Source organism: Octopus bimaculoides, chromosome 4 (genome assembly GCF_046866305.1).
Source record: "Octopus bimaculoides isolate indiv1 chromosome 4, ASM4686630v1, whole genome shotgun sequence".
Lineage (NCBI taxonomy): Eukaryota > Metazoa > Mollusca > Cephalopoda > Octopoda > Octopodidae > Octopus > Octopus bimaculoides.
The window spans coordinates 43,773,523-43,786,354 of NC_142931.1; the positions used below are offsets into that span (position 1 = coordinate 43,773,523).

Sequence of the window (12,832 nt, forward strand, 5' to 3'; positions counted from 1 at the left end):
TTTGACTGGGGTCTGGCAAGCCAGGAGGCCACACCAGTCTCCAATCTGATCTGGCAAGGTTTCTACAGCTGGATGCCCTTCCTAACACCAGCCACTCTGTGAATGTAGTGGGTGCTTTTTACATGCCACCGGCACAAGAGCCAGTTAGGGTGAGGGGGCTGGCATCAGTCACGTTCGGATGGTATTTTTTACGTGCCACTGGTATGGGAGTCAGTCAGGCGGCACTGGCGTCAGCCACATTTGGATGGTGCCTTTTATGTGTCACCAGCACAGGAGCCAGTCGGGGCAATGGGGCTGGCATTGACATTCGAATACTGCTTTTTATGTGTCACTGGCATGGGAGCCAGTCAGGCGGTGCTGGCATCAGCCACGTTCGGATGGTGCTTTTTACATGCCACTAGCACAGGAGCCAGTCAGGGCGAGGGGGCTGGCATCGACTTTCTAACCAGTTTTGAACACTGCCAATAAAATTGACTTTTCTTGAAGGAAATAGATATAATCAAATGTTCAGTGCACTTGACATTTCATATAGTAAAAAGGAAAAGAATTCTCACTTTTCCTCCTTTTCTTTGTAGCAATGACATCAGAAGAAAGGATAGGAAATGTGATAAATTTAGTTTGGTCAGAATATTAGGATTGGCATGACTAGTAACCAAAGGTGCTCAGCATGGCATCATTCACAAAGACTTGGAATGTAATCATTCCAAATAGTGAAATCAACCATAACATATTGACAGTAATACTAGAGTGATTGTAATTCACATACCCCACCTCTTTTCACTTCCTATGAATTGTTATCTCAAATAACATTGTACTAAGAATTTTACCTAATCTTTACTCTCCATGACAACAGCTCTTAGACACTCCCCCACTAGTATGTTTCCCATTCAACAATTGACCTTATATGGGATTAAACTAAACAATTCCATCAACCATACCAAATACTTATTTCCACTATACCTTTCCATTCTAAAAGATTCTGTAAAAGTTAGTCATTACAGCTTTTCAGAATGTTTAAAGAAAAATAATCACAAAACAATATCAATTAGTATCCTAGAGTAGACTGTTAAATTAATTGGGGAAGTGGACACTAGAAATAACACAAACCTAACCAACTAAATGTAAAACTTGATTGAAGAGCAGAAATTTACTTCTGTTAAAAACAAAGAAAGAAAAAAATTAGCTATCATCTGAAAACAGTGCACATTGTCTTGATGATACTCGAAATATAGTTTCAATTACAGCCAGAGAAAACAATTACAGAAGAATGAAAGAAGAAAGTAATATGCAAAGTGAAAGACAATATGCAATTTTGGTTTGTTACTAAACAATGCCACATGCCATGCTAAAGACAGTCATCAACCACTAAGAATGTTCGTCATTTCCTGGGCTGGAACTTTCAAGACAAACTAGCAGTTCTCATGCTCTATTGCCAAGTTATTTCCAATTTCATTTTTGATCTGAATGCATTCAATATGCTAATACAGACTGGAGTATGGATAGTAATCTAAGTAGATAAGCACAGTAATCTTTTGTTAATGTTTTAAATATAATTTTTCACACCTTCTCACAATACTGTACATATACTTAGTGGTTCTCTCATCACTACTACAGTAAATATATAATTAAGTTTATGCTTTCCTAATGAGGTTTAATAAAATGAAAATATGTTCAGAGTCGTCTTACTATTTGTGCCAAAATACTTACATATTATGGAACTAATGTTGACATTTACTCATAGAATAATTATTTCTAACATTTCATGATCAGTACATTAAATATTAACATTAACTATCCTCTTTGTGTTTTAACCCAGTTTACTTCTTTACAGTAATGTTTTCATAGAAAATAGAAATTATATATGAATTTTGATCATTACAGCAAGTTTATATAGTGAATATAATTAAGCACATTCTTAAAGCTAACAACTGATTAAAAAATAACATGAATATGACCAATAAACATCAAAAAATATTTTTTTAAAATGTACATTAACTCTTGAGATGCTCAGTGTTTCTTCCAATTAATTTTAAATATAACAAAAAATTTAGTAAAATAACTTATTTCTAACTGGAAATTCTTTAGAGAACTTATGATTCTGCATGCCAGAAAATCAGATGAAAATGATTTAAAAGTAAGAAAAAGTAGATATCAAAAGATAGGCAAAGTTAAAGGTTATATGCTTGGTAGTAGCCAGGATTACTACACAACCCAATAGAAATCAGAATGTAGTCTTGCTTGATTGTCAAAAATGATATAAACAACTCAATATATGAAATCAGTGAAGCCAAAAGTTGCACAAAAGGCTACAGATACATTTCAAACAGAATGATAGCAATCCAACACTTCTTGTGCACTAAAGTATGCATTGACAATATTTACAAACAAATTGAATCAGTGACATAGGGCTTTCCTATAAGTAGGTTATCTCCCTTGGCTAGGCGGCACTCCATGTAGATAATTAAACTTCCGTTTTACGTCTTATCATGGATATAAAGCAGCTTGATGATTCAGCTATCGAAGTACTTACTGTGCCTGAGTTAAAGAAATAATTTAAGATTATATGGACAGTATGTTACTGGAAGAAAGGCGGACTTGATTGAAAGGTTGAAAGGAATAAAAAACTGTCGATGAAGAATGTCAACAAAGTAAATTCATCGGACGATAAGTCTGAAGTATCGGACGATACTTCAGACAGGAATAAGCAGAAGCTTATATCTCCTCGCGGTGAAGTATTGCCTTATCTAAAGATCTTTGTAAGTTGCCGAATTTCACAGATAATGACATAATTACCTCGTGCTACGGATGAAAGCAAAGCAACAATTAAGGAGTGGCATATTTTACCACGACAGACACGTACACAGCATCGAATACCACGATGTGAGTGAAAGCTGCTCTCACTGTATTGTCCGGTGTCTGGTAATCCCTTCGATACCGACATCAAACCAAAAAAAGAATCCTGACCACAGAGTGTGGGTAATTATGTCAAATGTCACTGGCAATGTGCATTCAGCTGATTGCAACTGTTAAAGCAAGTCACTGAGCATGCATACATGTCATATGGGAGAGTTCCAATCAGGGGTGGATAACACCTTATAGGAAAGCCCTATAGCAGAAATGATACAGCCTTACAATATATTTTTTTCTGTTTAAGCTCCAAGTTCAAATCCTGTCTGGATGAAATGATAAAATAAAGCCAATGATCTACTAGTGAATCATCGCTTTCCATGCTAGCATGGGTTGGATGATTTGACTGAGGACTGGTAAACCAGATGGCTACACCAGGCTCCAATCTGATTTGGCAGAGTTTCTACAGCTGGATGCCCTTCCTAACACCAACCACTCCGAGAGTGTAGTGGGCGCTTTTACATGCCACTGGCACGAAGGCCAGTCAGGCAGTACTGGCAACGGCCACGCTCAAATGGTGTATTTTACGTGCCACCTGCACGGAGCCAGTCCAGCGGCACTGGCGACAATCTCGCTCAAATGTCTTACAAGTGCCAGGAAGGCGACGCTGGGCACAGGTGCCATCACGATAACCCCTTCACTCTTTGAAATAAATCTATGTGTCGATGTATCTTTTTTTTTTTTTTTTACCACTGCTTAATTGTCTTTTTACAGTCAATTCACATATGCTGCTCTATTGGGAAAAGATATGAATGTCAAATATCCATTAGACAGATCCCGTATAAAGTATGGAACCTTTGTATGAAAAGTTTATAAACCAACAAGGGTTAATCGTAAATAATCTATGAACCAAAAGAAGCTAAGAGTAGAAACTCTTACAGACACCACCACACCTACACATTTGGGTAGAGAAGAGTTTGTCTCTCCACTCCCGGTTGGTAGCCATCCTTTTTGGCTCTTCATTATTCATCAAGAGAATGCTAGTTGTGTGAAGGAAGAGGGGATTTAGTTGAGTAAGTATTTCTAAGAAAATGAAGAGATTAGAATGTGGAGAAAAAAAAAAAAGGAAGCAATCACACTTAGATGTGGAGGCGGCTAGCAGTAAAACAGCTTAGATACTAAACACACCCACAGGTCATTCACACAAAAAACCAACTCCAAGAACACATTTAGAAAACAGTCACAGGTTTCTGGAGAGGTGTACTGAAGGAAATTTATTTTGAGTATACCTCAATTGCATTTTGGGTAGGGTGTTAGCCACCCCCAGTTTTTATTTATTTTATACATGATTACAGCATACTTAGTATTTCTGCCAAATTCATACAGAGGCACCAGTATAAGCCAAAGAAGAATCATTCCTAAGAGATAGCACTTTCAGCAGCCATACAAACACTAGCTGTACAACAGCAATGGGGAAAATATTTAAATATAATTAGAATTGGGTTACTGCAGCTATTTGTTATGCTTAAACTGTGGTGCTGGCACACACATACACACACTACTACAGTATTTGTCGAAAAAAAAAGCCGGTAAAACTTCTTATAAATAGAGTGTAGCCTAAACTACTAGCAAGTTTGGTAAGTCATACCCACACACACACATTTCCAGAGCACATGACTCCACTCCTACCTAAGTTTACTTGGATGAAAATCAGCTGACCAAAATATCAATAAAATAGCTATTAGACACAAATTGAAAAATAAGGTAGATTTAGAATTACAAAAGAGAAAAAAATTAAGACATGGTATTTTTTCAAATGGTTACCTTTTTATTGCTATCATTTTAACATTCACTTTTTCATACGTGCATAAGTCAGACAGAATTTGTAATCCAATCCTGTCACCAATCCTTACTAGTTTCCAAGCAAGATAATATTCCCCAATGGTCAGGCATGTTTTTCACAGATGACTGGAAACTAACATTGCCTGTTCACAACCATGTCAAGACAAGGGACCACATATACAACACACACAATTACCTTCTTTCAGTTTCCATCTACCAAATCCACTCAATGATTTAGTTGACCCAAGGCCATAGAAGACATTTGCCTAAGGTGCTATGCAGTGGGACTGAACTCAAAACAGCATGGTTTACAAGCAAGTTTCTCAATCATACAACCATACTTGCACCTAACTTAACCTATTATAATTCCATTCACATTTATAGAAGTAGTTTATCAAAAACCTAGTACTTAGTTGTAACTTTCCCATTTATCCTTTTAGGGTTAGTAAGATAAAGTCAATTTCAGTAAGCTTTATATCTAAATAGTATATGTAAATATACAGGCATTTTGTTCAATGCTCTAACAAGTCTACAATTTTTATTTTGTCATGCTAGCAACCTTCATTATCTAGGCCAGTAACTTTATTTTCATTTAATTACTATAGAGTAAAAAATAAAAAATAAAAATAGAAAAAGAGGCAGAATTCTCTCAAATGTATGCAATTGATACAGTTGTGATCATACAGTGTAACATGTCTGTTGTTTCACTGAATTCTTGTAAAACAAACTACAGTTGATCAGCCAATTCATGAGTATTTTATTAATACAAATATTAACATTGAAGTACAAAATAACTCCAACAATAAAGAATCTATTCTAGCATTGGGGTTTATATTGAAAACCTAATTTCTTGCTCATGATGGAGCCAGTCCAAAATCACCCAACTTAATAGAAATAGTCTCTCTCTCTCTAATCAGACCCCACTGTCTTATGAAAAAAAGGATACATGATATATTCTCTCCCATTCTACTACCGGATAAGATGGTGATGGCTTATATACCATTAATCATAAGTTTTCTCAATCAAGCTTGACCTGGGGCTAAACTTACGTGATTTTATAGGAGAGGGAATATAATCAGTTATATTGATCCCAGGTAATTATTTATCATTTTACCTTTGAAGGGGAGATTAAAAAAAAAAATGTAAATCATAAGATTTAAAGTGAGTTTTACAAACAGAAAACTAGATTCTAAGATGTAGCAGCTATTCTGAATTTCTACCATCTGTTCAACCATCTTGGCATTCATATCAGAGATTGTTTCTCCCACATGCCAAGTAATATACTGAAGCACACACACACACACACACACACACACAGTACAGAGTTTACTCAGATACTACCATAGATGTCCAGAAATGTTGACATTTTTCTGCATTTTTCTTTTTATACATTACACTGGTGCAATAGCTCTTTTCAATTCAATTATTTAGTCTTTGTGTGCTTTGAAGCCAGACAAGCCTCTCAAATGCAATAGCTAGTTGATTAATTGGATGAAATTACTCTACTTTCTAATTTCAATTATTGTAGTAGTTGTAGCTAAAATAGTAGTAGTTGTAGTAGTAGTCACAGTAGTAATTCATATTGCATAGCCTGACACAGAACCAAGTGAGTTACAGATTATTCTAGCTTGTTTACAAATTCAGTTCATTTGTTAAAATGACACTATGTTATTCTATAGTTTAAGGTCACCTAACAACCTTGTGAATAGAATATTAGCATCACAAGATAATACATGAAAGATTTTAGCAACAAAACACAAAAGCATTTTTATCCCCAGCAGAAATAAACATTGGGTGAAAGGAGTTGCAAATTTCTCTTCTGTTATAACTACACTTCTGTTGATAAGAATTTTTAAAATGGTATGAATGTTACACAACCTCAATTCTCTTTGCCTTCAAATCTGGGTCCATCTGCTTTATGCAAGAAATCAATACTGAAGAAAAATGGAAAGAATTTCTATTTTTTTCCTCCTTTAGGTGCTTATTTTGCACAATCTTTCAAATACATTATTAGTACGCCTTTTGATGTACTCTGAAACAACTATCAATTCAGTGTAGTGAAGTGTTGAGTTCTTAATCACAACCATTGGACTGTGCTCTCATTCTGCATAACTAGGCTGACAGACAAGTGCAATCCTCTACACAAATTTACAGTGAGCATCCAGCTATAAAAACAATTACCAGAAGAATGAAAATAATTTCAATTATGTTAGCATATGAAAAATATGCTTCTAAACAACCAAAATAAATGAATTGTATATAAAGCTAAATGTTAGAATTTATCAAGAAAAATGTAGGTAGACAAAATAAAACCTAATCCTATTCTATTTGACAACTTAAATTCTTTATGTGCTTGCTGTGCTCATAAATAAAGTGACAAAAAGACACTATCAAAGTTTCTATATGAAATTAAATGGACCAAAAAATGAGGAAAAATTACAGAAGTTTATGATGGTGAGCTATAAGAAGCAATATTAAGGCATGCATGTATCAAATATTTAAAGCACTACATAAAGAAGCATGTACATCTATGTATACAAACATGCAAAATTCACACCTGAACTATGTGAAATACACAAAATTTAATTATACATCATGTACAGTCTATTTTCTTTCTCCCCATTTTCATTGGAAACTGTTAGCAATTTATTTTGTTGGTTTGTTTCCAAAAGCTTTGAACTGATAGTAAAGACCATATCAAAAGGTTTGTATTTTGCTGCAACATGAGATAAATTGTAATTTTATGTACGTTTTGTTATCAAGTTGACTTGATGTGTAGAATACGTAAAATCTAATACAGGTGCACATTCTTCAATGTTATATTCTACATAGACTTGAAGGTTGGTTATAACTTTTCTCCAGAGGTTTCCACCCCACATTCACCACTGGATCATTTAATTTCAACTAAATGAAAGACCAACTTCTCTGCCAGTCCCACTTTTGCACCTACATTTATCAAGTCACTACTACCCAAAGCCCTCACCTCTAAATCTCTTAATGATCTAGAAATTAAATTTTCCCAACCATATAGGTATTCATCATATATCATCTTTCAACATGACCTTCCCACCAAACCCAACTCATAATAACAATTTTTAATCATGGTCCACAAATTAATTTCTCCAGAATTTCCTTCCCAACATACTTCCTCATTCCACCATGTAAAAATCACTAAGTCAGGCTGCAAGCCAATCTTTCTAATGTGGTGAGGGCACCATTTCTAGAGTTACAGAAACATTAGATTAGACCATTGATCTGAGGGTTATGGGACCCATGTTGAAAGCATTCACATACCCGTGTAAAGGTAACATTTGCACCATAAGGATGCTATCCTTGAAAGGAAAGCAGGGATTAGCTTGAACATGCTTACTCCACTGAAAACAAATGAAGGAAGCTTCTATGCAGGGGTTACTCAACCTACAAGAAATAGCCAATCTTCAAATATTATCCTATTGTCTGAAAAATGATTAAAATCATTGGACAAACCCATCATCATCTTAACCTCCCCTTTTCTATGCAAGCATGGGTCAGATAGAATTGTTTCCAAGTAAGGTACAATTTCCTCAAGGCCAAACATGTTTTTCACAGAAAACTGAACGAACATCGCTTAATGATGGTGATGCTCATCATATTCAACCATTACATAATGTCATGGCAATGATGGGAGGGTAAGACATGCACATGCATGCACACACACAAATCTAGGCTTCTTCAAATTTCTATCTTCCAAATTCATCCACAAGGCTTTGTTTCTTCCATAGCCCTGGGCTGCCTAAATCTTTGAGTGGATTCATTAGATAGAAATTGAAAATCCACTGAGTGCATGTATGTGTGTGTGTACATGTAGGGGAGTTTATGTGTCTTATTGTGATATATCATGACAACTATAAACGAGTCTCTCATACAAGCAGTGTCATTCATTTCTAATGTTTCATGAAAACCTGTCCAGCCATGTGAAAATATTAGCTGCTTTGGAAACAGGTTAGATTCAGCAATAGAAAGAGCATCCAGCTGTAGAAATCTGCCTAAATGAATTCCATGCAGACAGAAAAGTGGATGTTAAAACGAGATATATATAATATATATATATATATATATATATATATATATATATAACACACAGGGTTGATAATTCTTTTATCCAAAATGCTTGGGACAAGGTGTGCTTCAAATAGAGCCTTTTTTTCAGCACAAGTGTTAAATTAACATCTATAATATGGGGCAAAGTTTTACACTACAAGAGCAAGCAAACAGAAATTTGGCTAGAAGGGAGAATCAAACAATACGGGTCAATAAAGAAAGAGGCAAGCGATAATGTCATTAAGATAGAAACTACAGCTTATACTGGAAATAGATTAAATTGATATTGAAAGAGCAGCACCAAGCCAACTTAGAAAGTATGACTTCATTGTTATCTTAGTTTTTACTAACAGATGCTTAAAAAATTGGTTAAGCCATCAATTCTAAATCTATATCACTTAGGAATATGGTATACTATTAAACTTAGATTCATTTTGCAAAACTATTTCCAAATGCTGTCACAATGCCCAGTCAAAATGACTACAATACAGTATGTAAACTGATTAGTCTTCTATCATTCATCCATGGTTATTTTAGCTGAATAAAGAAATGCACATCATTTTTACTGGAACATACCACATGCACATTAACATGTGTGTAAAACTACATCAGTTGTTCTGGGCTTTTTCCTTTTGCTTGCAGTTACCAAGCGTAACTTTGATGAAATATGCAAACAAACGCAAAGTCATTTCACAGTAATGACCTGTACAAATTCCACTGATAGTATTGATAAATATGTTCAGCTGAACAAATAGAAAGGCAACAAAAGTATACAGAATGATGCAGCATTTTCCAAGTAATGTATTTTCTTTACTGCTAAAATTATATTCCAAAACACCATTCAGCTGTATGTATCCGGACATTTATCATAATGGATATTGTTGAAACTGGTAATGCACTTTTTTTTTTTTTTTTTTTTTTTTTTACATCTACAAATCTTGTGTACATAATGTGTATTCAAGCATATAAATGAGTGTGTGCTTTTTTGTTTTTTTTTTCTTTGTTGAACATAGTTAAATCATCAGAACTGTTTCTGCATTCTGAAAGTGATTTTGCTGATAAGAACTCCATTACATCCTGCAAATTAACCCATTTTAAAAGAAGCAGCTTTCCTTGCAAAAGAACTTATCTCTAGAGAAAAATACTGTAATTAATAGCTTAGTTTTAGCCATATTCATCATATTACCTCCATACTTCCAAGTTACAATTTTTGCTGTAATCTCTGAAATTAAATCAGAAATGGAAAATTGTGATTTGTACACAAGTGTTCTCTTTTGAGAGTATTTGAATTCCACTGAAATAGTTAACTCATTAACTTTCAGTGAGTTCAAACAGAAGTATTACAGTAGCTCAGTATATTTATGAGGAAGAGAGACTGTACAGCTGTCTAGTAAAATTGGACACCCAGAAACATGGTGCAATTATCTAGCAGGACTTAACGAGAATGCAGCCATCCAGTCAAATAGAATGGTGGGAAAGTTGTTTTTTATCTTTCACCTGGCTTGGACTGAAACTGTGCTCATTACTTTAAAACCTTTAGCATTCAGATTCTGTCAAATGTAATACATATTCACATTGTTTTGAATTATGCATTATCACATAGCTTCAAGATTTCAATGATGTGTTGGTTTTAATTTTGGAATGACATTGTAAGGTAGATTGAAAAGGGTGGATCTGGACAGTTTGAACATAAAACAGGGATAATATTTTGGCCAGATATGGCTGATTTAGATCCTAAAGAGTTGAGGGGATAAGGTTACCTCTAACATAAGACCTAGACCAAATTCTTGCAACAGAGCAGACTGTTAAAAGCATAGAAAGGCCATGGTGGTGTTCAATTGTGAGACAGATTAAATCTACTGAAATAAGGAACAAGAGTAAAATGAGATGTAGACGAAGATTAGGCAAAATTAAATCTTGACCCTGAAGATCATTTACAAAAAATGAATATTCAGAGAAAATATCCAAAAAGGAACTGAACCCATTTTACACTCATAGAAATGTCATCAGAACTCAAATCCTAATACTTAGTTCAAAGTTGACAAGATTTAACAGGATAGACAAAAAATGTCAGGGAGGTTACTTACAGTATGACTACTTAATTTCACATTTAAACAAAGTAAATTGATCAGGGTTACAAATTTGATAGAGCACCATTAAATTAAGCTTAGTGAAGTCTATTTTCTATATTCTTTCTTACCAGTGAGTCCATCTCTATCACACACACACACACCTCCACATTCCATTTAATGAGACTTTTTTTAAAGTGAACTGGAGTGCACAATTTCAAAATGATGGCCTAAGCTTAAATACTTCATGTTTTAAAAGCAATAAATAGAATTTGTAACCATGTCTAACTTCCAACGAATGGCTATATTGCTTTAATAAAACCAAGTGAAAGAAAAGTACTTCAGTATCAGTAAGCAATGTTAAAACTGAAGTTCATTGAACTGCTTCAAGGGTTGACAGTCTTTTTTTTTTTTTTTTTTTTTTTGAGGTGGGTTCCTCAGCTTAATGTAGAACCATCACGTATTGTCAAATACTCAGAAAAAGATCTGTGTACCATAAGATCAGAATAGTATTTCAGGAATTACAACTGTAAAAACCAGAGTAAATTGTTTGTAGTTCAAAATGGACAGATGCAGCATTGCCATAAAAAAAAAAAAAGAAAAAAAACTTGTAACAAGGAAAACAATTCTTATATAATTTTACTTCTGACTAATGAGTCCTCATTACCCCAAAGAATTTAATTTTTTGTCCACTTGGGTAATTTACTCTAGTTCATCAACCCCTGATCTAAGTAAACTACAGGCAAGACAGGCATTGAACAAAATAACTTTACAGATCTTATAGGTTTGGTTTCTTGAATTTTTCACCTATAAAATGCACGAAACTGAAAATGTGAATTAGGACATTATATATAAACTCCCTTCACAGCTGTTTCTAGATTCTAATAAAGACATACCTAATGTCCAATATATACACAGGAATTCTAAAGATAAAACAATAGAAAAATGTTTTATTTCAAAAGTGTCATAACTAATAAAGCATAAACATATTCACCAGTTGTTTGTCTGTATATCTCTTTATTAAAAGCAGATGTCTATATTCCCAAACATTTCTCATCACATCAGCCTGTAGCTTTTTCAATTGGTGCATTTTCAAATGCTTGACTTCACCGATTTTATTGTTACATCTCTATAGTAAGAATGTGAACTGATGTTTTACTGTTTATTTACTTTGCTTTCTTTTGTTGTTGCCAACATAGAAAACAATGAGTGTGCATGCTTGTGTACACATTGGTTGACCTTAGCCATTTAGACTTATTTTATCCTACTCCATATGACTCCAGGGGTGAGTTGCTACACCAGTCCTTTATATCAAGTGTGTGAGTGGGGTTTATTTCCTGTATAGCTCTCGTGATTTGCCATAATGATGGGTATTTTGGATGTCTAAAAAGATCTCATTCACATAATATAAAGAATGAGTGGTATAATATCCCATCCCCAACCCACCACTACAATATTGAGTAAGAATATGTCTAAAAACAACTAAGGTCAAAACCACACATCACATACCCCTTATGTAGGCAACAAAAGGAAGCAAAAATGTCATCAGCTTACACACTACGATGGAGATGTAACTACAGTAAAATTAGTTAAATGAAGCATTTGAAAATATACACCCGCTGAAAAGGCCACAGGTTGATGTGATAAGAAATTGAGAAATATAGACAAGCAACAACTATTTGGAAAAATAGAAGAAATAGAGGCAAACAATAATTGGTGTGTTTATAAGCTGTATTCATTATGATTCTGCCTAAATATAACAATACCAGTTTCAACATAGTTTCAGCTCAAAATCCTCGCAAAACCTGTTCAAAAACAAAATAACAATGATAACCTAAGACCTATCTACATTATTGTAAAGTAATTTTGTAGATTAGAGCAAATGGCAAATCTTGGGGAGTTTTTAGGTATCAGTGCCTTATCTCTAGTTTCATGGTATAAAAAATTCTAAACTAAATCTTGAATAGACTACATTGTGTATAATTTATCAAGGA

The 12,832-nt window shown here is 34.3% G+C and overlaps 1 protein-coding gene across 4 annotated transcripts in view; it reads right to left on the reverse strand.

Annotated features, from left to right (window-relative positions):
* Nucleotides 1–12,832, reverse strand: part of LOC106874000 (fermitin family homolog 2) — a 105,967-nt gene that overhangs the window by 46,454 nt on the left and 46,681 nt on the right. Inside the window, exon 1 of one of the 4 annotated variants that reach the window (XM_089350665.1) lies at nt 2,794–3,057. The exons of the other annotated variants lie outside the window; for them this stretch is intronic. Coding sequence (XP_089206791.1) covers nt 2,794–2,941 — 148 coding nt within the window. The 5' untranslated portion in view covers nt 2,942–3,057. Of the gene's footprint in view, nt 1–2,793; nt 3,058–12,832 lie in introns of those variants that run through there. 4 annotated transcript variants of the gene reach the window in all.